At 43.5% G+C, this 27,849-nt stretch overlaps 1 protein-coding gene across 1 annotated transcript in view; it reads right to left on the reverse strand.

Annotated features, from left to right (window-relative positions):
- Positions 1-674: 674 nt before the first annotated feature.
- The window catches only part of C1QL4 (complement C1q like 4), a 243,622-nt gene continuing 216,447 nt past the window's right edge, over positions 675-27,849 (reverse strand). Inside the window, exon 2 of the mRNA XM_077299741.1 lies at positions 675-2,619. Within this exon, the coding sequence (XP_077155856.1) occupies positions 2,440-2,619 (180 nt within the window). The 3' untranslated portion in view covers positions 675-2,439. The remainder of the gene's footprint in view (positions 2,620-27,849) is intronic.

The following is a 27,849-nucleotide window of genomic DNA, read 5'->3' on the forward strand; positions in this document are numbered from 1 at the left end:
CCCCATTATGTAAAATAACCTCTGGAGGAAGAGTTATCTTCCAGGCAGTGTCCTCCCCATAGCCTGAAAGAGGTAATTTACATGTAAGAGAAACGTGGATCAGATTGCAGATGTCAAGTTATCATTTTATTCTGCTTCCTAAGACCTGCATGCCCATTTAAATGGCTTACGACGGTTGATCACATTGACAGATTCTCTTTAAGATCTGAGATGCTCCAGAAGTTCGCAGAGATGTTGAGGGGATGTCTTGATCAGGATGACCACAGTATGTGAAACAGTACATTTTTATTCTGTCAAACCATCAACCATTTCCTACCTACACTTTGTGAGTTAGTATATTGTTAAAAGACAGGTATTCCATCATGAAAAATAGGCAGCATTTATTGAGGAGCATTATTTAGGACTGTGGAATAGAATCTCTGAGACAATTATTCAACAAATTCAAGAAAAAATCCTACACCAATTCAAAACTGTAAGAACCCTCATTTTGTGGAAGCAAGCGGGGTTTTGAGCTTCTTTGTTTGGTACTACACATATCATACTGCATAAAATAATTAATCAATTCAAATCAATGTTTTTATGGAAGAAACATTAGCTCAGTGAATAATTTGTGTGATTTTATTGTCTTACAGTGGTTAAATAGATTATTACATCCTAGTATAAATTTTGCCAAAATCATTAACTCTTGTCCATTAGCTTACGCTTTGCTGACTTTTCTAAAATCAGTAATTTCTTTGAAAACCCTGTGAGCTCTCCTCTTGATACAATATAGCCTGGTTCTTAGGTCAAGGGCACCATGTAAACATTTGGATATTTCCCATATTTACTAAGATACAGAGACAACACATAAATAAATCTTTATGTTCACTATTTGTACTTAGCTCACTAACCACATATTTCTAATTTTTGTTTTCAGATTTTTTCATCTTCATGAAGGAGATGCGATCTTATTTTCATTAGAGTTTCCTTATGGTTCATCTTACCATAATAAACATCAGATTACAGAAAACTGGACACAGTAAAAATGCTGAAGAATAAAGGTATAAGGCAAACACAGCAGCATTATTTTTTTATTTTATGTTTGCTTGTGTTTGATACTCGATACTCCGTTAGTGTTTAGGCTTAGAGACATTGACTCCTCATAAGTGGTTTGGAATCACGTGTGTTTTATTGTTAGTAGTACAAAACACTCCAATATTTCACGCTGCACAACACAGAGACATGGGACAGAGAGGTGGAGGCTTGAACCCAGCGGCATGCACAGCTACAGCACTACTTTCAGTGCCAGAGTCAAAACAATACTTGATGCATACCCCTTCTCTGTCTCACTTTTCAGGAGTGGGACTGGGCACTCAGGTTCCATTGTGCACATTACGCTCAACCATTTATTCCCCAACACACATACAACATATGTCAAAATTTATGTAACACATTTGGGTTTCAAAATCTTTTTTTTTGCTCTTTTTCTGCTGTAGATTGAGTTTAATGAGAAAGCACATTTCCAAAGAAACTGTGTTGTTTTAGTACCCCTGTAGTAACTTGTCTGTACTGGCACATTGACGGTCAGATGTATACTTTGGCTCATGAAACAAGGCAAAGAGATCATAGAGCTTGCCTTTGAGAAAAGGCGTCGGATGCAGATATGATTGTGAAACATGAGGTATGGAACTATATTCTGAAAATCGGGTGAAGCAGATACAGATGCATATTTCTCTTGACAAACATACAACCTTGAGGTTATATTGTGGCTAAACAATAACACTTTTGGACCATTAGCATTTTAGATATTTGTCCAGAATGAATTTAAAAGCTGAAAAAGTATTGACCAGTCAACTTGACACTTGGAAAACGTATTGGACTTTATGTTCTAGGTGAATGATACTCCATTAGCTGATGACTGCTATGTTGTTCATATAAAGGGTCTGCCAATTATATATTTCTATGTTTTCTGCATGTTGATACGAAGTGACACAGTTAATTACACACATGCACACAGATGGTTCACCTTAATCATATGAGATTTTTGCCCCAGTTTTAGCCCCCCATGCTCCAATATCCTGCAAAGACAACAAAAGATGGGACACTGATTTATTCATAACCTTCAAGGTGAAAGGTTGAAAACCAGCAAATATAAATTAGGTTCTGCAAATCAGAAAAAATAAGTCCTGATTTCTGGCCACCTGTGATAGAGGCTTATGTGGTCACTTCTTTCCTTGACCTCTCCTTTGCTAGATGAGTCATTATGTCACTGGGCATACTAGCAATTTTTAGCAGAAAGGGGTTAAGATATGTCCTACAGGTCAGCATTGAGGAAAAGTAATATGGAGCAACATTATTAAGTCTTGCAGGTGATGAATTACTGGAGATTACTGGAGCATTGTTCTGCAAATTTCTGGTGAGAAAAGGGTTCATGAGATTGTTTGCAGCTCCTCCCGTTCCTCAGTCAGGATAGATTATGAATCCAGAGAAGGTACTGTATTTGTTTGTGTTCCCACCATGGACTTTGCCGCCATCCAACTTTACATAGACCTCATCCCCCACATCTAAATGAAGTATTACGCTGTTGCTAGCATAGTCATAGTTCTGATCTGCATCCTGAGCAATGGCACTAGCTCGAACCTGCAGGAGAAAAGAAAACAAGAGCAGTCACTATTTGGAGCAGAAAACATGTCAGAACGGTCAACATATTAGTAGACTATACAATAAATGTGCGCAAAGGAACCCAAATATACATATAGCACACCTGCTCCAACCTCTGATGAAAAAAACAGGCCTGATTATGGACAACCAAATTACACATCTGTAAACTTCACACACTTGCGATCCATCTCTGATTATTACGGTTTAGACAGAGTGGTCACCAATATCTAGTAGTGTTGTAAATCTACATTTTTCCATTATTTATAAATAACACTGGTCAGCACAAAAAAATCATCAGCAAAGGTAATATGTCTGTTTTATGGAGTTTGATGTGCTGATTACAAAAATATGCTTAGTTTTTCTCTATCACATAAAGTTTTTGAGATATAAGTATTTTTGTTATTACGCTATTTCTGCATTTTCAATGTACAGTATATGTTTTTCTTATGTTATTCCCATTTCTTTGCTTGTCTTACTTAATTGTGAATTTTCTTACAGGGTCAACATCAGTAAAGGTTTTAGTGAGCTTTATGGGATGGAGTATTGACAGTCCAGTCAACCAATGACTGCTTCTCGGAAAGTCACATGTTATGGGGAGGAGCTAGCTATTATGTGGCGGTAAGATTTGTGTCAGTCAGAAAAGGATGGTGATGGTAGCAAGGACTGGTATGTGAGACTCTGACAGGAGACAGGCCTCTACAGGGATCTGAGCCCTGCCACAGGGAGATAGAAGGGAAGGCAGCGGATAGCTGCCATTGTGAGAGGATTTTTACTGCATTTCTGGGAGGGCAAGTCACCTCAGATGGAAGAAAACAGCTCAGCCACTGAGGTGTAACTGAGTGAGGGTCTCCACAGAGAAAACCTGAAAGCTGCCAGTATCACACTGAGACACTGCCTGTCTGCATATGTTCATCTGTAAGGAATATGCTGACCCGTTTACCTCATAACTGTATACTGTAGCTCTTGTGCATAATGTTACTGATTACCAGTACACTATACAATATATGTAGAGCTCCTGTGTATAATGTCACTGGTGATCCCTGTATTGCCTGTACACTGACAATATATACAGAGCTCCTGGTATAATGTCACTGATGATCCCTGTATTATTTGCACACTATGCACTATATACAGAGCTCCTGTGTATAATGTCACCCTTGATTGCTTTATTACCTGTACATTGACTCTATATACTTACATCCTATTTATAATGTCACTGGTAATCACTGTATTACCTGTGCACTGACACTATCTACATAGCTCCTGTGTATAATGTCACTGGTGATCACTGCATTACCTGTACACTGACACTATGTACAGAGCCCCTGTGTATAATGACACTTATGATAATATTACTATTGTGGTTTTTAATGATCAGTATTGTAGTATTTGGTCACTATGTGGTGGTAATATGTGATCTGGTTATAGTGTTGCTGTATTTGTTCCTTGTATGTGGTATTATTCGGTCATTATGTGGTGGTAATATGTTGTCTTGTCATGATGTGGCAGCAGTGGTTCCTTGTATGTGGTATTATTTGAACACTATATGGTGGTAATATGTGATCTGGTCATGGTGTGGCAGTATTTGTCCCTTGTATGTGGTATTTTTCGGTCACTATGTGGTGGTAATATGTGATTTGGTCATGGTGCAGTGGTATTTGTTCCTTGTATGTGGTATTATTCGGTCACTATGGGGTGGTAATATGTGGTCCGGCCATGGTGTGATGGTATTTGTGACTTGTATGTGGTATTATTTGTCAATTTAAAAAATGTATGAGACAGTCTCTTAAAGAAAAAATATACATATATACCTAGAAAGAGTATTGGATATTTTAAGAAATGTTTAATAGGTTACAGTAAAGTAGGGCCTGCCCAAAATAATCTACCTAGTTGTGGTGGCGGCTTAAAAAATCTTTTGGCCAAAACAAAAGCTAATGGCTATGTACAGTGGGGAAAATAGTTATTTGATACAATGCCGATTTTGCTGGCTTTCCCACTTACAATGAAGAGGTCTGTAATTTTTATTGTAGATACACATCAACTGTGAAAGACCGAATATAAAAGTAAATACGAGAAAATCATATTGTTGATTTTTAAATACTATGGTTTTTAAGAAATCATACTACACTCATTATCTGTATTAATTGCACCTGTTTAAACTCGTTACCTGTATAAAAGACACCTGTCCACATACTCAATCACACTCCAATCTCTCCACAATATCCAAGACCAAAGAGCTGTCTAATGATACCAGGGACAAAATTGTAGACCTGCACAAGGCTGGGAGGGGCTGCAAAACAATAGGCAAGCAGCTTAGTGATAAGGCAACAACTGTTGGCACAATTATTAGAAAATGAAAGAAACACAAGATGACTGTCAATTTTCTTCGGTCTGGGGCTCCATGAAATATCTTACCTCGTGGGGTAAGGATGATTCTGAGACAGGTCAGGAATTAGCCCAGGGGAGACTTGGTTAATGACCTGAAGAGACCTGGGACCACATTCTCAAACATTATCATTAGTAACTACACCGTCATGGATTAAAATCGTGCAGGTCCCACTGCTCATGCCAGCCCATTTCCAGACCCATTTGAAGTTCAACAGTGACCATCTGGATGATCCAGAGAAGGCATGGGAGAAGGTCATGTGGTCAGATGAAACCAAAATAGAACCTGACTTTTCCTGCCTTTTATGGGCACTGACTTTAAATTTGCTCTTTGTGCCGCTGGAGAGTTACTATAACTTTTGGTTATATTTCACTCTCCGGCGCGCAGAAAAGGTGCACACCCGACTTCCTGCCTACCGCCTTACATAGAGGCATGTCATTTCTTAAACTCCAGTATAATAAAGTTGTGCCAGGAAGCTCTCTTATTCGTAAGGCTAGGTTCCCATTGCGTTAATGGGTGAGCGCTAACGGACAGCATTGCACGGCAAAGTTAACGCCGTGCACCGCGTCCGTTAGCGCTCTCATTGCCGGCAATGTTAAAGCGCATTGCTAGCGCGTGTCATTTTCGGCACGAGCTAGCGATGTGCCGGTCTTTTGTAGCGCGCCTCGGACGCTGCTTGCAGCGTCCGCGGCGCGCCCAAGGTCCGTTCCCCGCTCTCGCAGATCGGGGATCTGCGCTAGCGGGGACGTTTAACGCGACCCCGAAAAAGACATTGTGTTAGCGCAATCCGCTAGCGCTTAGCGCTAAACGGATTGCCCTAATGCAATGTGACCCTAGCCTAAAGAGCTGCCTGGTATGACTTTATTATACTGGAGCATTGGAAATGACATGCTTCCTATGCAGGGTGTGAGGAAAAAAGTCGAGTGTGCACCTTTTCTGTGCACTGGAGAACACTGGGACCAGAAATTACCGCGATTCTCCAGCACCTGTGCAGAAAAAATTTAGGTTAGGCCCATAGAAGGGCAGAACGGTGCAGAAGAGCGACTGCAGGCAGAATGTGCATGCGCAGAAATTATGTTAGTGCACTTGATGTAACAGGCACACAGTGAAGAGAGGGGAGGAGAAGTGTAGTATGAAGAGATGAGGCAGCATTATCTTCCAGACCGCGTACGTCCGAAAGCCTGGAAGAAATAATTAACATAAAGCAATACAAGATGATTTTTATAGAACAAGGCATCATCCATGAGGCATACAGGTATGACTAGTTTCAGCAAGCTACCACCTATATGCCCATATTATTAGCTCAAATGGGGTGACAGATTCCCTTTAACATGCAAACCAATTTGGCAGAAACAGCGGCCAAAAGAAGACTGCTGATAAACATCATCAACCTGTTTCTAATGTCTCTCCTATTGATAAAGCTTGGTTTTCTATTTAAAACATCCATTCAAAGACTTGTAAAAATTAGTCTCTCAAGTTCATCGATTCATTCCCAAATATTCAACAAATCAATCATCACTTTCCATCTGAGATTCCCTTCCATGTTTTTCATATCTCCTTACTATATCTTCGGGTTCTCAATAATTTTTCTTCTACTGACAAAACAGCTTCTGCCTTGACCTGATCCTGACATGGAGTATGAGATCAACCAAATTCTGAACTGTTAGAAGGTTTGTGGGAATCCTTTCTATTTGTAGACAGGAAAGAATACTTTCCTGAAAATAGATGAAGGGTTAATATCAAAGGATATTAATGGTCCAATCCTACTCAAGAGATTTGAAAACAAACATCATCTTCCTTATGTTAGATAATCTTCCTTAAGGGACCCTAAAAGTGGGGAATATTGTTGCTCATTTCTCCTGACCCTAATTGCAGGCCTTGTTGGCTTCTCCAATGGTTGCCTCCCTATGTAATAGTCCAAGCCAGGTTTCTTTGATATCAAATAAAAAAACAGGGTAGGCAGCACTAGTTAGTTGTGTGGATTTCAGTGGGTGCCAGGTGTCAAATTACCATCGCTGCACAGGAGAATCTCAAACCATGTCCTGTGTGGTCTCCCATTCTTCCCCAGCCACATAGGAGCCTGCTCAGCAAAACATCAGTCCCAATGTCTTGCTCAGGCTGATGCTGAGCATTTGGCTACTGCTGCTGTCCCAGGTTCTGCTATTATAACCAGCATTAATCAGCGGTGAGCAGACCCTCCAGGGACTAAGTCCTGCTTTTCGTCAACTGAGCATGCCCGGGGGGTCACATGCTCAGGTCCTGAAGAAGTCCTAATTGGATCACAGGGAAGGTCCCGGAAGGACGCAGCTATAAAAGGTTCGCATGGCTGCTCGGCCATGTGCTAATATAAATCCAAAATCGTGGATGTGTGGATACAATCTGGTGAAAGCTCCTAATTGATCCCCTTTCCTAGCATTGCTGACTGAGTGTGGGTGTCTGGAGCTAAGTAGCGCCAGATTGTGCCATCCAGCACAAGGCACGATGGTACTGCATCTACAGCAGTGTCCGTCAGAGTGGCGCCGTGCACAAATAGTGCGCTTTCCTGGCCCAAGCTTAGGGTGGTTAGTGGCGTCTGTCAGAACGGCGCTGTACGCTCATAGTGCAGTAAATATTTAGTTAGTTTTTCTCTGGCACAGCAGTTGCAGGTCCTGTGACCAAAGCATTAGAATTCACTCTGCGGTATAGTGGCCCTGTGATGCAACATGGTTCGCCTCCTACATACTGGGTGAAGTTTACCCGCGTGTGTTTTTTATACCGCCATATACTGTCCGTCATTACTAAGCAGATGTCATCTCTGCACGGTGGACCCCGGGCTGCGAACGCACCTTATAGCCTCTTTATTAATAATATTTGGTGCGTTCCGCCAGTCCTAAAAGAGCTGACCAATTCACTTCCATCAAAATGCAGCAAATAAAGGGAGGAACAGCACACTAAATGGCAAAGGTATATGTGTAAAACATCATTTTTCAATAATTTTTTATGTTCACTATTCACAGTGCAACAGGTTCGGGATAGATTTCATCAGGGACTAAACTAGGAAACACTCCTGTGTATTTCACATGCGGTGTTCCACACTGAACTAAATCTCTTGTACTGTAAATAAGCTTACTTACAGTGTAATTTCAAATTCAATGGGAAATTCCACTTTAAAAATGCCATTGAAATGCTATGCACAAGAGCTGATAAAGTTTTATGTAAAATGCCTCAACTGCATCCACCATAAAAAAAACTTTAAAAATTGAATTATTTCATATTTTTCCATTATTTTTACTGAATATATTTCAACTGTCAGCTGGTTTACAAAAAAATTACAACAATACCCTTTGTAAGCTCAGTCTAATGACTCGAATATCTCAGATATGGCCTGTTTCCTTCCTGTGGCCCTTCAGACAAATGCATCATCAATACATAATAAATAATACATAGAGCCTGCATTGTTCATGGTGTGGAGTATCGCTTATGTCAAATGTTTCCTCTTCATAACCTCTTAGGGTGAGCCCAGCTGCAGCCAGCCATATACTTTTGAGTCTCACATTACTGCACATATTTTCTCCTTTTGCTCTAGAATTCACTGTTTTTCCAATTCTCATTTCGCAAAATTGCTAGTGTTATCATATACCACCTAGAATACATCCCATTCAATAATCTAGGGTCTCTCCAATCTGCTCTCAGCTCAGCTGCCTGATTAAGCCAACTCTACCTTTGCTACTCCTCTGCATCTCCTATCTGCCAGTCCCTTCACTTGCTACCAGAGAATTAAGTTTAAATATTAACAATAACTTTCAAGGCCATGCATAATCTGTCTTGTCCATACATATTTAACCTAATTTCCTGCTACTGCAATCACAACCAACAGTCAATAATCTTTCTCATCCATACATCTCTATAATGTATGCTCCTCACACAACCATCTCCTAGCTTTCTCCTGTGCATTTCCAATAATCTGGAATTTATTAATTTATAAGGTTAGGGTGCTTTCACACTGCGTTCTAGCACCCTTACGTTGGTTCCATTGGGGCTTACACCGTAAGTCCTGCAAAACTGGATTTGAGTGTGTACACCGATGGGACCCCTAGACTATATAGGTGCTGACAGAGTGAATGTGCGCTCTTTTGTGCATCATTTTCCGGGGCATACACCTACTGGAGACAGACACCCAGACATATTCTACTACGTTTGAGTGTCCGCCTCCAGTAGGCGTACACACTGAAAAATGATGCACATCAGAGAGCGCGTTCACTCTTTTGGCCCCATTATAGTCTAGCCCTGTCGGCGCATATACGTTAATCCCATTTTGCAGGGAGCTCCGATGTGAGCCCCGATGTGACGAATGAATGGGTGCCAAAAGGCAGTGTGAAAGTACCCTTAGACTCTCCCACCTTCGAAAAAATTCACTAGCAACCTGAAAACTCACATTTTTTGGTCTTGTGTACAGGGGTGTTCACACTGGGATCCATTGGGAGTGTGCTGGCCAGCTCACCTAATCGAATAGTAGGGGCGTGACTAAAGGCCCCGTCTCACTAAGCGATTTACCAACGATCACGACCAGCGATATGACCTGGCCGTGATCGTTGGTAAGTCGCTGTGTGGTCGCTGGGGAGCTGTCACACAGACCGCTCTCCCCAGCGACCAACGATCAGGGGAACGACTTCGGCATCGTTGAAACTGTCTTCAACGATGCCGAAGTCCCCCTGCAGCACCCGGGTAACCAGGGTAAACATCGGGTTACTAAGCGCAGGGCCGCGCTTAGTAACCCGATGTTTACCCTGGTTACCAAAAAAAACAAACACTACATACTCGCCTTTCGGTGTCCAGGTCCCTTGCCGTCTGCTTCCTGCTCTGACTGAGATCCGGCCGTACACTGAGAGCAGAGCGCAGCGGTGACGTCACTGCTGTGCTCTCACTTCTCACTGTACGGCCGGGAGTCAGTGAGAGCAGGAAGCAGACGGCAAGGGACCTGACGGACATCAGAAGGCGAGTATGTACTGTTTGTTTTTTTTTACATTTACGCTGGTAACCAGGGTAAACATCGGGTTACTAAGCGCGGCCCTGCGCTTAGTAACCCGATGTTTACCCTGGTTACCAGTGAAGACATCGCTGGATCGGTGTCACACACACCGATTCAGCAATGTCAGCGGGGCCTCAACGATCAAAAAAAGGTCCAGGCCATTCCGACACGACCAGCGATCTCGCAGCAGGGGCCTGATCGCTGGTACGTGTCACACATAGCGAGATCGCTATGGAGGTCGCTGTTGCGTCACAAAACTTGTGACTCAGCAGCGATCTCGCTAGCGATCTCGCTATGTGAGACGGGGCCTTAATAGGCTGAGAACAAGACACTATGCATTTCCTTTATGTGAACAGCATCCAGGCCTTCATTATGCAAATGTATACTAAGCAGTCACCTCCTCCATGAATGGGTATACGGTGAGTGGCTGTCTATTTATTATTTTGCACCTGTGTGTTGCCAACATCTTGCTGTATGGGTTGGCTGCATCCTGTGCTGCATTTGTTCAGAGTCCTGGGCAGGTAAGCGGTGCTGCCTGTTTTCTGCTGTTTTTTTTTTACTTTTTGGAGGATTTTAGTCCTTTTTTGTGGCTTTGCTAGTAGTTTAGTGATAGGACTCGCAAGTGTTGGGATCTTTGACGTGGATTGCGAGCTTGCGTATTTTGGCTAAAATATCGACCAATACCTAACTATTTTTATGTTTTTTGGTGCACTATATTTTTCTGGATGCAGCCAAGCCCAGCACGTTTGGTTTTGTGTACAGGGGTGTTCACACTGGGATGCATTGGGAGTGTGTTGGCCAGCCCGCGTAATCGAATAGTAGGAGCATGACAGGCTGAGAACCAGACACTATGCATTTTCTTTATGTGAACAGCTTCCTATACAGGCCTTTATTGTGCAAATGTATACTAAGTGTAAGCAGTCACCCCCTCCATGAATGGGTATGCGGTGAGTTGCTGTCTATTTATTATTTTGCACCTGTGTGTTGCCAACATCTTGCTATATGGGCTGGCTGCATCCTGTGGTGCATTTGTTCAGAGCCCTGGGCAAGTAAGCGGTGCTGCCTTTTTTCTGCTGTTTTTTTGAATTTTTGGAGGATTTTAGTCCTCTTTTGTGGCTTTGCTATTAGTTTACCTCTGAAGACTAGAGTACTGAATTCCGTGAATGGTCTAATGAGGTTCAGTGGAATGATGCGGCCGTCAGGTGTCAATTCTATGGGGGCCTTTCTGAAGCTCTTAAGGATGCTCTATCTCTTCATGCTCCCACATATTCTTTTGGCAGTGGACATGACCCAGGTCATACGCATGAATTGCAGGATTCAGGAGAGACGTGGACAGCAAGGAGCCTTTTTTCCTGAATATTTCCGTCTATCTGAGATGAAGTTGATGGTTGTTGGAATTGCCGGTTCTCATGCTGTAGAAAGGAAACATTGGCACCATCTAGGTCTCTGTCTCTACTCTGGTCTTGCTGGACATTTTCTCAAGAATTGCACAACTCTTCCTCAGGCAAGCAAACCATCTGGAGAATGCCTAAGTCTGAGTGATTGTCAAGGTGGTCACCTAGACTCATAGGCACCTTTTTTTCCTCTGATATATTACTGCTGAATATGGTGTTATCCTTCAAGAACCATTGGTGTTCATTGACTGCAGGTCTGCTGCTAACTTGATTGATTCAAGACTGTTTCTAAAGTTAGGATTAGGGACTGTTTGTTTGGGAACACCCATTCAAATTTTCATCATTGACAAGACACTGTTAGTCCAGAATTAGGTCTATAGCATAATGGTGGATTTTACGTTCCAAGTGGGAGCACTTTACTCTAAATCAATCTCCTGTTTTGTTTTGGATAACTTAACTGCTGGGTTGGTACTGGGGCTTCCATGGCTGTGTCTTCACAACCCTGTTATTGATTGGTGTCAGAAGGAAATTGTTAAATAGAGTAACAATTGTCACAAGAAATATCTAAAATTGGTACAAATATGCTGTGCTATTCTGATGGGTCTGCCGGGGTACCTGAAGGGGTTTGTTGATGTGTTCTTGAAAAAAGAGGCGGAGATACTACCTCCTCAGTGTCCTTATGATTGTGCTATTAAACTTGTCCGTAATGTCAAATTACCTAATGCTTGTCTTTATAATTTGTCTGGGCATTAATGGACCTCCATGAAATACTATGTTATATGTCTATTTTCACTCATTTCCAACCTACAGTATATAATCAGCAGCTCAGGGCATAATGGTTTCCATGGTAGCCTTGAAGTTGGAAGCGAAGATCAGTAGACTCCAGTCGCTGGCTCCCATCGCTACTCCAGGGTCCAAATTATTTCAGCCTGTGTATCTAAGATTGTGTCTTTTACGGGAGTTTAATAATTCCGTCTTGAGTGGGCATCCTGGGGTCACAGCTACATGAAAAGCTACTGCTAGACTCATTTGGTGGCCACCCATGCTTAATGATGTTAAAGATTTTTTATCCGCTTGTAATGTTTGCACGCGCGTTAAAGTCTGTCATATATGGTGGGCCTGGGAATTGACTGCATTGTCAATTCCAGAAAGACCGTGGACTCATCTGTCCATGGATTTCATCACAGATTTTCCTCTGTCTTGTGGAAAACTATTATTTGGGTGGTGGTTGATCTATTCAGCAAACCGCCGCATTTTGTTCCTTAGTCAGGATCACCTAGTGCAGAGACTCTCTTCAGGTTGTTTATTTCTTGTATTGTAAGGTTGCACGTAGGGTTGAGCGAAACGGATCGTTCATTTTCGTAAGTCGCCGACTTTTGGCAAAGTCGGCGTCTCATGAAACCGAGCCGATCCCTGTGTGGGGTCTGCCATGCGGTACGCGACTTTCGCGCCAAAGTCGCATTTCAATGACGCTAAAAGCGCCATTTCTCAGCCAATGAAGGTGGACGCAGAGTGTGGGCAGCGTGATGACATAGTTCTCAGTCCCCACCATCTTAGAGAAGGGCATTGCAGTGATTGGCTTGCTTTCTGCGGCGTCACAGGGGCTATAAAGGGGCGTTCCCGCCGACCGCCATCTTACTGCTGCTGATCTGAGTGTAGGGAGAGGTTGCTGCAGCTTCTTCGGAAGCAGGGATAGTGATAGGCAGGGTACATAAAGCTACAAACCGCTTGTGCTGTAGCGATTTCCACTGTCCAACACTACCTTTTGATTGCAGGGACAGTGGAAGCTACATTTTTTTTCCCTCAGCGCTGTAGCTCATTGGGCTGCACTAGAAGGCTCCCTGACCTGATAGCTGCGTTGCTGTGCCTGTGTGTATGCCGCTGTGCAAACCAACTGCTTTTTTCAAAGCACAAATCCTGTTTTTCCTTCCTTTCTGCACAGCTATTTTGTGTGTTTGTCCACACTTTTGTGTGCAGCAGTCCTTTTTATAGCTGCCTGCCATACTTTTCTGAGATAACTGCAGGGAGATAAATATTGGCAAGTCTGCCTCCGTGCCATTGCTGTGTGTGGCATCTGTCTGTCATTGTGTGGCACCGAAAACACTGTGTAATACTTGGTCATTTTTTTTTTTTTGGGGGGGGTACATTCTCCCTTTTCCCAAAAAAAAATTAGTGGGAGATAAATATTGGCAAGTCTGCCTCCATGCCATTGCTGTGTGTGGCATCTGTCTGTCATTGTGTGGCGCCGAAAACACTGTGTAATACTTGGCCATTTTTTTTTTTTTTGGGGGGTACATTCTCCCTTTTCCAAAAAAAAAAATTAGTGGGAGATAAATATTGGCAAGTCTGCCTCCGTGCCATTGCTGTGTGTGGCCTCTGTCTGTCATTGTGTGGCGCCGAAAACACTGTGTAATACTTGGCCATTTTTTTTTGGGGGGGGGGTACATTCTCCCTTTTCCCAAAAAAAAATTAGTGGGAGATAAATATTGGCAAGTCTGCCTCCGTGCCATTGCTATGTGTGGTATCTGTCTCTCATTGTGTGCCACCGAAAACACTGTGTAATACTTGGCCATTTTTTTTTTTTTTAGGGTAAATTCTCCCAGAAAAAAAAAAAAATAGTGGGAGATTAAGATTGGCATTTCTGCCTGAGTGCTGGTCCTGTGTGTGCCATCTGTCTCAAATTATTGGGGCACAGAAAACCTAGTGTGTAACATTGGGCCTGATTTTCCTTTCAGTGTCAGGCACCTATAAAGGTATATATAAATCCTACATTAGTTTGAGTTCACCTGATAAGTTGTTTTACAGTAACAAATAGCGTTACTTTGGTTACGTTTTGCAAACAATTAGGAAGTCTAGTGGAAGAGGTCGTGGGCGGTCATTGTCAGCTGGTAATGATGGTAGTGGTGGTGGAGCATCAGGTGGTCGTGGTAAAAGCAGTACATTACCTAACTCTCGAGTTGTTGAGCCAGGTTCGTTGTCTGGCTACACAAGGCCTCGAACGCTCTCTTTTCTGGGAGTAGGAAAACCACTTTTGAAGCCGGAGCAGGAGGAACAAGTATTGGCTTTCATTGCTGACTCTGCCTCTAACTCTTTCGCCTCCTCCTCGGAAAGTGCCAAATGTCAGAGCAGTGCATCGTCAGTGGATGCTCCCGGTCAGGAACAAGTCGCTTCCTTGTGTCCTTCACTAAAAACAACAGTGAAGGATGCGTCAGTCGACACAACAGGTTACTCCATGGAGCTCTTTACACATACCGTTCCTGGGTTACACAGTGAAACAGTTAACAGGCTATGCCCATTAGAAGTTGAATCGGACATGGGGTGCACAGATCCACAGCCAGATTACTATGCTGTTCCTTTGACTCAGACCAGAACATTGCCCTCGCAGTGTACTGAGGCAGAATCAAAACCAGCGGAGACTATGGTGCTCCATCACGAACGCAATACCACCGGCTTACACGGTGACACAGACGAAGTTGCACACAACATAGAAGAGGAGGTCATAGATGACCCAGTTGTGGACCCCGATTGGCAGCCATTGGGGGAACAGGGTGCAGGCGGCAGTAGTTCTGAAGCGGAGGAGGAGGAGCCGCAGCAGGCATCAACATCACAACAGGTTCCATCTACCGGGCCCGTATCTGGCCAAAAACGCGTGGCAAAACCTAAACCAGTTGGAGGACAGCGTGGCCATCCAGTTAAAGAAGCTCAGTCTGCAATGCCTGAAAAGGTATCCGATAGTAGAAAGAGTGCAGTCTGGCATTTTTTTTAAACAACATCCAAATGATCAGCGCAAAGTCATCTGTCAAAAATGTTCAACTACCTTAAGCAGAGGTCAGAATCTTAAAAGTCTAAATACAAGTTGCATGCATAGCCATTTATCCACCATGCATTTGCAAGCCTGGACTAACTACCAAACGTCCCTAAAGGTTGCAGCACCCTCGGCCAATGAAGCTAGTCAGCAACGCTACATCCCTTCCCTCCCTGTAAGCCGACCATTTCCCACACCACCTGCAGTATCTGTGCAGCTTTCGTCGCCAGGCCAAAGCAGTCAGGGAATCACCAGGTTAGTAGTAGGAAACACTGCATGTAGGGCACCGGCAAGAATACCATCTCCAACCCTCTCTCACTCACCCATGTCCACCGGCACCACCGCTAGTTCCACGATCTCCAGCTCTCCAGTCCAGCTCACCCTACATGAGACTCTTGTTAGGAAAAGGAAGTACTTATCCTCGCATCCGCGTACACAGGGTTTGAACGCCCACATTGCTAGACTAATCTCATTAGAGATGATACCCTACCGGTTAGTTGAAAGCAAAGCTTTCAAAGCGCTGATGGACTACGCTGTACCACGCTACGAGCTACCCAGTCGGCACTTCTTTTCTAGAAAAGCCATCCCAGCCCTCCAACAGCATGTTAAAGACCGCATCGTCCATGCACTCAGGCAGTCTGTGACTACAAAGGTGCACCTGACAACAGATGCATGGACCAGTAGGCATGGCCAGGAACGTTACGTGTCCATCACGGCACACTGGGTGAATGTGGTGGATGCAGGCTCCACAGGGGACAGCAATATTGGGACAGTTCTGCCTAGCCCACGGTCAAGGAAAGAGTTGGCTGTAGGCGTTCGCCCCCCCCTCCTCCTTTTCCTCCTCCTCCTGCAGAAGCGAGAGCTCGTCCACAGACCGCAGTCGCACATCCACTCCATCCGCAGCTGCCACTGTTGCACACCAGGTGTGCCATTATGGGACAGCTAGTGGCAAGCGTCAGCAGGCTGTATTGGCAATGAAGTGTTTGGGCGACAACAGACACACCGGAAGTTCTGTCCGAGTTCTTGCAGAAAGAAACTGTCATGGCTGGGCACTGTACATCTTGAGGCAGGCAAGGTAGTGAGTGATAACGGAAGGAATTTCATGGCTGCCATAGCCCTTTCTCAACTGAAACACATTCCTTGCCTGGCTCACACCTTAAACCTGGTGGAGCAGTGCTTCCTGAAAAGTTATCCGGGGTTACCCGACCTGCTCCTCAAAGTGCGCAGACTTCGCCTGTACACTCCAGCCGTATGCAGAACTATCAGCGTTCTTTGAACCTTCCCCAGCATCGCCTAATCATCGACATTTCAACAAGGTGGAACTCCACACTGCACATGCTTCAGAGACTGTGCGAACAGAGGCGTGCTGTTATGTTTTTGTGGGAGGATACACATACACGGGCAGGCAGTTGGATGGCAGACATGGAGTTGTCAGGTGTGCAGTGGTCGAAGCTACAAGACCTGTGTCAAGTCCTTCAGTGTTTTGAGGAATGCACACGGCTGGTTAGTGCAGACAACGCCATAATAAGCATGAGCATCCCCCTAATGCGTCTGCTGATGCAAAGTTTGACGCACATAAAGGAGCAGGCGTCTGCAGCCGAGGAAGAGGAAAGCCTTGATGACAGTCAGCCATTGTCTGGTCAGGGCCGTGTAGAGGACGCGGTAGCGGGCGAAGAGGAGGACGAGGAGGATGATGGGGATGAGTACTTTTTTAATGAGGAAGCTTCTCCTGGGCCAACAGAAATTAGTGGCGTTGCAAGGCCGGGTTCTGTTTTTTTTAAGGGAGACAAGTGACGTAGATTTGCCTGTAACTGCCCCTCAAACCAGCACAACCGCAGATTTGCCAACTGGAACTTTGGCCCACATGGCGGATTATGCCTTACGTATCCTCAAAAAGGACCCACGCATTACTAAAATGATGAGCGATGACGATTACTGGTTGGCCTGCATCCTTGACCCTCGCTATAAAGGCAAATTGCAAAATATTATGCCACATGAGAACCTCGAACAAATATTAGCAACCAAACAAGCTACTCTTGTAGACCGTTTGATTCAGGCATTCCCAGCACACAGCGCCGGTGATGGTTCTCACATGAGCTGCAGGGGGCTACAGGGCAGAGGTGTTAGAGGTGCACAGATCAGAAGTGGCGTTGGACAGAGGGGTTTTCTGACCAGGTTGTGGAGTGATTTCGCAATGAACGCAGACAGGACAGGTACTGCAGCATCTATTCAAAAGTGACAGGAGACAACATTTGTCCAGTATGGTTACTAACTATTTTTCAACCCTTATCGATGTTCTCCCTCAACCGTCATTCCCATTTGATTACTGGGCATCCAAATTAGACACCTGGCCTGAATTGGCAGAATATGCGTTGCAGGAGCTTGCTTGCCCAGCAGCTAGTGTGCTATCAGAAAGAGTATTCAGTGCTGCTGGTTCAATATTAACCGAAAAAAGGACTCGTCTAGCTACCCAAAATGTGGATGATCTCACCTTCATTAAAATGAACCACTCCTGGATTTCAAATTATTTTGCCCCACCTTTCCCGGCTGACACCTAGCTTTCCTATAAAAAGGTCTTGCTTGTGGACTGGTCTTACTGAGTGTTCCAATCTGTTAATTTGCAGCAGCTGTTTGTCCAGCATACGACATGTTTACACCTCCCCCAATGGGAAAACTCCCCCCACGGGGCCGTTGTCTCACTCTCGACACTTGGCGCAAGCACCCGTTAGTTACAGTGCTGTTTGTCAGAAGAGGTGGGTGTGCTCGCTTTTGGTCGACGGCACTGCCACTGGGTCCCTCATAGTACAATGTCGTGTCTCTGGTGGTGGTGGTGCGCACCCAACGTCAGACACACCGTTGTAACATGAGGGGCCCTGGGGCGGTACCGCCGGCCACAAGAGAGTCCCCCCCCCAGCTGAAACTGTGCTCTACCACGTGCCAAATTATCTCGCACAGCTCCACCAATGTTTAGTCTATGCGCTGACATCATTCAATGCCTGGTACTGACAATCAATACCAATTTGTTGACATCTATGATGATAGTTACAGTAGTCTGGGTCAGTGTCCTATATTGACACCAGTAAATACTAATTTACTGCCAAATTACTTTGTCATAAACTCTGCAGATGAGCCCACCCCTGTACCTAAGCATGCCACCCTTTTTTTTATTTATAATTGTTTTGCGAGACATTAACATCTATTTATTTTTTGGGAGTACTAACTGTGTCAGACACTTCTTGCAATACTCCTCCACTGACCACAATGCTGCCTGCCTGTGTATCCATGTAACCGATTTAAAACTGCCATGCCTGCCTATTGTTTGTTATTTTAGGCCTTTGATAGCCTGTCTGCGGCCCCTACTTGCAATACTCCTCCACTGACCACAATGCTGCCTGCCTGTGTATCCGTGTAACCGATTTAAAACTGCCATGCCTGCCTATTGTTTGTTATTTTAGGCCTTTGATAGCCTGTCTGCAGCCCCTACTTGCAATACTCCTCCACTGACCACAATGCTGCCTGGAGTGCCTGCCTGTGTATCCATGTAACCGATTTTAAACTGCCATGCCTGCCTATTGTTTGTTATTTTAGGCCTTTGATAGCCTGTCTGCAGCCCCTACTTGCAATACTCCTCCACTGACCACAATGCTGCCTGCCTGTGTATCCATGTAACCGATTTTAAACTGCCATGCCTGCCTATTGTTTGTTATTTTAGGCCTTTGATAGCCTGTCTGCGGCCCCTACTTGCAATACTCCTCCACTGACCACAATGCTGCCTGGAGTGCCTGCCTGTGTATCCATGTAACCGATTTTAAACTGCCATGCCTGCCTATTGTTTGTTATTTTAGGCCTTTGATAGCCTGTCTGCGGCCCCTACTTGCAATACTCCTCCACTGACCACAATGCTGCCTGGAGTGCCTGCCTGTGTATCCATGTAACCGATTTTAAACTGCCATGCCTGCCTATTGTTTGTTATTTTAGGCCTTTGATAGCCTGTCTGCGGCCCCTACTTGCAATACTCCTCCACTGACCACACCAATGCTGCCCGTGTACCCCTGGAACCTATTGAAAAGTTCATAGAGCCTAGATATATATTTTATTTACTATTAATAAGGCCATGATGGACTACGCTGTACCACGCTACAAGCTAACCAGTCGACACTTCTTTTGCGAGAAAAGCCATCCCAACCCTCCACCAGCATGTAAAAGACCGCATTGTCCATGCACTCTGGCAATCTGTGAGTACAAAGGTGCACCTGACAACAGACGCATGGACCTGTAGGCATGGCCACGGAAGATTACGTGTCCATTAAGGCGCAATGGGTTAATGTGGTGGATGCATGGTCCACAGGGGACAGCCTACTAAGTCTGTCTGCAGTCCCTAATTCAAATTGTCCTCCACTGTCTAAATCGGAGCTTCCACCTTCTGGCTTTCGGCCTATAGTATCAGATATTAAACTGCATTTGGCCTTCAACTTTGGTTAGGGCCTACTAACGGTGTCTGCCCCTCCCTGGTGTTTGTCCTCAACTGAATAAAGCTAAGCTTCAACCTTCTGGCTCTCATTAAGTGCTGTGTTTTTAAAAATTGGTGGTTAGGGCCTACTAACGGTGTCTGCCCCTCCCTGGTGTTTGCCCTCAACTGAATAAAGCTGAGCTTCAGTCTTAGGCTTTTGGCCTAAAGTATCAGATATTAAACTGCATTTGGCCTATTAGTGTGTTTGGGCCCTTAAAACAGTGTCTGCTGCTCCTGGGTTTGCTACTCCACTGAACAAAGCAATGCCGCCTGTTTAATCCTGTTACCAATTTTGAACTGCATGTAGCCTACTTTATTCTTTGGCCCTATATCTGTTTCCTCCTCATCCTGCCCATTGCCCAGCCCCTGCTAGATGAGTCTGCTGGTACATTGACCTAGACCACTACATTCCCCTTGCACTCTACACAGCCAGAATCTGACCCTGCTGAAAGTAAGGTTCCCCTTCCCGCATGTTATACCACCTTACACAGGGACAAAGAGGAAGGTGCAGATGAAAGTGCAGGTTCCTTCATCAGGTGGGGGGGGCATACTCGTTGGCGACGTCACTGGCACAGGGCCCCTCAGAGTACGCAAAAGTGTCGCTGCTGGTGGGAGGCTCCCCCGCCGTGCAAACACACCGCTGTACTTTGAGGGGCCCTGTGCCAGTGCCAATGCCAACGAGTGGACCCCCCCCTGCTTGCTTAGGATCACAGCACTTGCAAACTTGACATACTTACCTTTCACTGCTCCACTGCCGTGACGTAGTCCACGTTTCCTGGGCCCACTAAAACCTTGAACCAGCCCTACCCCCCACAACTTTTGCCAAAAGACCCCCAATTTCCAATGCCCAACTATTATTATAAAGTTAATTAAGATTGACAAGCTTCAGAAAACAAGAATGGATGTTTTTGGCATTAAAATGGGCACTGTAGGTGTTTTCCTGGCCTCCACTCACTGCCGACTATGCTTCCCCATTGACTTGCATTGGGTTTCGTGTTTCGGTCGATCCCCGACTTTTAGCGATAATCGGCCGACTGCACTCGACTCGACTCTGGACAAAGTCGGGTTTCACAAAACCCGACTCGATCTTTAAAAAATGAAAGTCGCTCAACCCTAGTTGCACGTGATCCCTCTTAACATTGTGTCTGATAAGGGAGAGCAGTTTGACTCTAAATTATGGAGAGCTTTTTATAGCACACTGAGGATTGACTCTGCCTAACATACTAAAACCAACAGTCAGACTGAGAGGACAAATCAATCTTTGGAACAAATTTTAAGGTGCTTTGTTGCAGTTCAGCAAGAGGAATTGTCCTCATTCATACCTGTCGCTGAGATTACCTTTAACAGTCAAGTAAATCAGTCTACTGGAACCTTGCTGTTTTTCTGAAATTATGGTTTTCATCCCCATTTTGGAGGAATTTTAGATCTGAATGTTCTGGGGGTGATGGTCGCCATACAGAAACTTGGGGGATGTCTGGAGGGAGGTTTAAAACAAAATTGGGGACGCTTAGATTTGCCAAAAATGGATGGATGATAGAAAACATTAATTGGTAAAAGGTTTGTTTGTTATATAAAAATATTAAACGTAAGTGCCATGGAAGTAATCAGTCTGGTGGCTTTTTGATTGAAGCTTCCGCCATCTCTTCGTATCTCTAACGTTTTCCAAAGATCCCTAATAAAGTAATTTTTCCATTCGGTGAGGTCTCCCTCAATCTCTCCTCCTCCAGTTTTGGTAGATGGTGGCTTGGAATATGAGGTTCAGAGGATCCTGGATTTTCAAATGGTCTGAAAATCTCTATAAAAAATCATCCACTAGAGGAGATACAGAGCCAAGGAGAGATCCTGGGTCCCAGCTCGAGATATGAAGGCTGATCTGTTAGTGAGGGCCTTCCATTTCAAATTTCTTGGAAAACCTGGGTGTCCGGTGTCCCCCTTAGAAAAGGGGGTACTGTCACGATCCCACAGCTAAATGTGTCCTAGGGACACAGTGTGTGACAGCTCAGACATCCAATGAATTGACAGGGCAGGCTGGGTTGTCAGCATTGTGAGTGACTGCTCGGTCATCCTATAGTATTCAGAGACCTGCTGCGTTGTCAATTTTGTGTACAGAACTTTCTTGCAATCCAAATAATCCAGGCCTGCTGGAAATCCTCCAGTTGTCACTCTTTCAGGGTGATTGTTTGACCATTTAGCTGGGACTATTGCCTGTTGTAGCTTTCAGCTCTGCGCGATGTACTTTGATATTCTGATCTTTGTTGACAGACCTTGAATTTGACTTTTGACTACCCGTTTTTATTACCCATTTTGCCTTATTGCACTCTGGCCTTGGAATTCTGACCCCGGACTGTGACTTGACTATGCCTTGTCTCTCCCCTCTGTTTATGATGCACCCTCCTGGCTTTTGACCTCAGACTCCTTGACTTCACCAACTCACGGCTTGTCCATGAAAAGTGACTCAGTGTCACACTCAATTTGCATTTGATCTACAATTTATCCTTGCAGACTACAACTCTGACAATGCTTGCTCTTGTGTGCACATTGGTGGATGTTTTTCTGACTGAAATAGTTTTATCTTTCTATGATTTGAGTACATGACTAAGAATTAAATATGATTGCCTTTCTATGGGACAGTTTTAACCTTACATGTGTAATGTGATCCAAGAACCTCACCTTAAATTCTTAGGATTGGAGAAAGATTTGTGGTGAGGTGTACAATGGCTGGCTGATTCTCGTCTAGCTCCACAACTATGTGGTTAATTGACATCTCATCTGAGCCACTACATTTTCTAGATTGCTGAGATTTGTCAATGATGCACATGACGGAATAATGCAGAGGATCAGTGAACTTGGCTTGAATCAGCCCCCACACTCGAGGCACTCGCAGCATAATTTCCATAGTTTCAAAGATTTTCTCAATGATGAAATATCCATTTATGGACAATAAGGTTTGTTTGAACTTACCTTTTACTACCATAACCAGAAACATAATAAGTATTATTGATTCTAATGTTCTTGATAGGTTTCCTTTAAGGCTGTGTGCCCACAATGAGTTTTTGGTGATTTTTTTTTTTTTTTTTACTGAATCAATACTACAGTTCCAGCAGAGTGTATGGGATTTATACAAATCTTATGCCCACTGTGCTTCTTATTTAGTTAGTGTAAGCTGACCTTTGGTGCGTGTTTCAAATACTCAACAAATACTCAGCATATCATTCTCTCTTGCGGGTAAGCTAAGTTTTATGTGCAGATTTTTCCCATAAACTTGCATTAGATATGGAGAATCTGCAAGTAAAAAATGCACATGTAATAAAAAATGCACGTAATCCGCACATGACTATAATGATTAGGTTTTATCTAAGCCAAATACCAAGCAGTATAAAAAACAAAGTAACAAAGAACTTACCAAAAGCTCATCAGGGCAACGTAGCCTAAAAAGCTCAATATTGTAGAGAAACAGTGAAACATAAAGTATTACAATGTAATGTAAAGTGCAATTTAAAGGTGTTTGTCCATGAACTAAAGCTTGGCAAGAATGTAGGTCGTGTAATATGAAAACGATCCTAAAGACATAATTCTTGACCGAAGCATGCGAAACATTGCATTGTGGAATTGAACATTTTGACTACTTTGACCCCAATTTGATAGAGATTTCAAGTATGACCTAAAGTGAGCAACTCATGAAACATACTTCAATGTTCACACAGTTTCTACTAAGAATTGATCAATAAAGTTAACTCAATCTATATTGTTACTTTAACCTTGTACAATGGAGAACATTAGCCGGGCCTTGGGTCTTCAACTGACCCAGTATAATCAGCCTTTTAGCCAACCACTAGCCTTATCAATTTTTTTTTTTACTTTTACCAAATTTGACCACTTAATGAAAGCACAGAGAGGATATATAAGCTATACAATTTTTGCCAAAATACACAACGTGACTTGTGCACTCATAGCTCCATGCTTTTATGGTAAATTCAAACACTACAGATTTGTTACTTACATTTCTGTAACTGAAAAGCCATTCCAGATATCTTTATGGGGTTAATTTGGCAGCAAGCACATAGATTTCTGCCAGTCCTGGACATTTGCAGAAATGTATGCATCAGTTCTGCTAGTTGTTAAACCCTAAAGATATATTCCAGCAGGAGTCCCTTTAAAAAGGTATCAAGAACGAAAACCATTAAATCCATTTTAATTAGGATCTTGGGATGGACTGAGCTGGAGTTTTAAAGGGGTGGTCTGGCACCTAATATATATATTTTTAAGTATGTATCCTTACACCCTAATCACTTTTGTAATTATCTTTATTATACAATACCCTACACTTTTTTTTTTATTTAGTTAATCCCTAAATATTTTTTTTTAATGTACTTGCTCTGATGTTTCGTTTCAGAGGAGCTTCAAACAGGACGACAAAGGAGGCTGGGTCTACATTCAATCCCTGCAGCATCCATCACCACTTCTGGAACATGACATCATGAGAGGGCAGCGCTGCAGTTACTAGTTTCTTGCTGTAGCTTCTTTCTGAAAAAAGACAACGTCAGCGGTGGCGGTAGAAACAGTTTCACTAGCGCTGACCCACACCTTCATACACAGCCCTCAAACAAATTGACATCAAGAGGCAGTGCTGGTGTCACTCACTGTTTTATCCCTGCTGATGATTTATCTGAGGCGGTCCTATAAGCAGAGCATGACACCAGCGTCACCCTATGATGAAGATTCATTCGATGGTGGTGCTAGAAGCTGTGGGGCAGCGCTGGTGTCATTGACTGCATCTATCTTCACCCCCTGATGATTTACAGAAGCTACGGCAGTAGCAGAGATAGACGTATTGTGCCGGTGCTGCAGTCACATCTTCCACAGCGTCCATCACCTAAGATCCAGGATGTCTTCAGAGGGAGCAGTGATGCAAGAAACCTAGAACTGTAGAGCTGACCCCTGATGATGTCCTGTTCCAGGAGGGGTGATGGAGGCTGCGGGGAGTGCGTGCAACCACAGCCTACCATTACGTCACTTTTGATACTCTGTGCAAGCGAAACGTTACAGGAAGTACATAAAAATACACACTTAGGGATTAGCTAGATAAGGAAAAGTGTAAGAAAGTAAATTAAAAAAGTGATTAGAGTATAAGGATACATATTTAGAAAATACATTTTAAGTGCCAGTCCACCCCTTTAGACGGTTAGCAATAAGATTAGGTTAAAAAAAATCATTGTATAGATAAAAGTTGCATTGGGGATTTTTCACAAGTAACCATAGAATTTATGTTTAATATATCATGAGAACTGTATGCGTATAAAACTAACATAAAATGTAAATCAGATTTTTTCTATTTCTATGTGCTACCAGACTAAATAATGGTTATATTTATATGCTACAAGAGTGCACTAGTCAATCAGGTTCAGGGCTGTATCTACCATGAGCATCTAACTTCAGGTGGTGGTCCAATGTATTGTCCATGGGGGAGTGTGGTGCTAGTCAAGCAATGTTCATAGTCTTTGTAACACTAATGCCGACATCCTTGCATGTTACCTCTCTCCTCCCAGCAGTGATACTGATATATTCACTGGCCAGGCCGCTCAGCGGGGTCTCTGTTCCATACATGGCTTCCTAGTCTCCTAGGCCTGCACACATCTTGCAGGTCTCCCAGTGAAGCGCCTAGTGCCACGCGCACTCCTCAATTCTTAAAGTGGCAGCGCGAGAGCTTTGGAAATGCCCCAGCCAATAGTCGGGAGGAATCTAGTGTTTATGGCATGCTCCCCTGTAGGGAAGTGACTGTACAACACCCATTTAGAGTAAGTTTGAGTTTGCCCCTGCTAGTTAGTTGTCGGGTCCCTTAACCCATTTCTGAACCTGTTCCTGAAACTATTTTGTTAGAACCTGAACCTATTGCTTTACCCCCCTAGACTTAACCCAAACATGTTCCTGTTATCTGTATAACCTGAGCCTGAAGCCACATCATCATAAACTGAGCCTGAAACCACTCTGGCAGTACCTGAGCCTTTAACTGCTTCGGAGGTACGTGAGCCTAAAACAGCTTCAGCTATAAAATTGAGACAGATAGACTCATTGCCAGGGAGAATAAAAATAATTCCAAAATATTCTTTAACTACTTAAATAGCAAGAAACTAAAAAATTATAGTGTTGGCCCCCTTTAAAAATAGTCTGGGTGGAATGGTGGATAAGGATGAGGAAAAAACCAATATGCTAAATGACTTTTTTTCATCAGTATTTACAGAAGAAAATTCCATAGCAGACAATATGATCAGTGATAACAAAAATTCCCCATTAAATGTCACCTGCTTAACCCAGCAGGAAGTACGGCGGTGTCTAAAAATCACTAAAATTGACAAATCTCCGGGCCCGGATGGGATCCACCCCCGAGTACTGCAGGAATTAAGTACAGTCATTGATAGACCATTATTTTTAATCTTTAAAGACTTCATAATAACAGGGTCTGTACCACAGGACTGGCATATAGCAAATTTGGTGCCAATATTCAAAATGGAGACAAAAACTGAACTTGGAAATTATAGGCCTGTAAGCTTAACCTCTACTGTGGGTAAAATCCTGGAGGGCTTTCTAAGGGATGCTATGCTGGAGTATCTGACAAGGAATAACCTCATGACCCAATATCAGCATGGGTTTACTAGGGACCGTTCCTGTCAGACAAATCTGATCAATTTCTATGAAGAGGTAGGCTTCGGACTGGACCAAGGGAACGCAGTGGACGTAGTGTATATGGACTTTTCAAAAGCTTTTGATACGGTGCCAAACAAAAGGTTGATACATAAAATGAGAATAATGGGGATAGGGGAAAATATGTGTAAGTCGGTTAAGAGCTGGCTCAGGGATAGGAAACAAAGGGTGGTTATTAATGGAGCACACTCGAACTGGGTCGCGGTAAGCAGTGGGGTACCACAGGGGTCAGTATTGGGCCCTCTACTTTTTAACATATTTATTAATGACCTTGTAAGGGGCATACAGAAGAATTTCAATATTTGCAGATGACACTAAACTCTGCAGGGTAATCAATACAGAGGAGGATAATTTTATATTACATGATGATTTATGTAAATTGGAAGCTTAGGCTGATAAATGGCAAATGAGCTTTAATAGGGATAAATGTAAGGTCATGCACTTGGGTAGAAGTAATAAGATGTATAACTATGTGCTTAATTCTAAAACTTTGGGCAAAACCGTCAATGAAAAAGACCTGGGTGTATGGGTGGATGACAAACTCACATTTAGTGGCCAGTGTCAGGCAGCTGCTACAAAGGCAAATAAAATAATGGGATGCATTAAAAGAGGCATAGAAGCTCATGAGGAGAACATAATTTTACTTCTATACAAGTCACTAGTTTGACCACACTTAGAATACTGTGTACAGTCCTGGTCTCCGGTGTATAAGAAAGACATAGCTGAACTAGAGCGGGTGCAGAGAAGAGCGACCAAGGTTATTAGAGGACTGGGGGGTCTGCAATACCAAGATAGGTTATTACACTTGGGGCTATTTAGTTTGGAAAAACGAAGACTAAGGGGTGATCTCATTTTAATGTATAAATATATGAGGGGACAGTACAAAGACCGTTCTGGTGATCTTTTTAATCATAGACCTGAGACAGGGATAAGGGGGCATCCTCTATGTCTAGAGGAAAGAAGGTTTAGCATAACAACAGATGCGGTTTCTTTACTGTAAGAGCAGTGAGACCATGGAACTCTCTGCTGTATGATGTTGTAATGAGTGATTCATTACTTAAATTTAAGAGGGGACTGGATGCCTTTCTTGAAAAGTATAATGTTACAGGTTATATATCTTAGATTCCTTGATAGGACGTTGATCCAGGGAACTAGTCTGATTGCCATATGTGGAGTCGGGAAGGATTTTTTTTTTCCGCAATGTGAAGCTTACTCTTTGCCACATGGTTTTTTTTTTGCCTTCCTCTAGATCAACATGTTAGGGCATGTTAGGTTAGTCTATGGGTTGAACTAGATGGACTTAAAGTCTTCCTTCAACCTTAATAACTTTGTTACTATGTTACTATGTATATGTGAACCTGCAGCCACTGCGGCAGAACTTCAACCAGTACTAGTGTTTGTTCTGTG

This window comes from Ranitomeya variabilis, chromosome 3, assembly GCF_051348905.1.
Source record: "Ranitomeya variabilis isolate aRanVar5 chromosome 3, aRanVar5.hap1, whole genome shotgun sequence".
NCBI lineage: Eukaryota > Metazoa > Chordata > Amphibia > Anura > Dendrobatidae > Ranitomeya > Ranitomeya variabilis.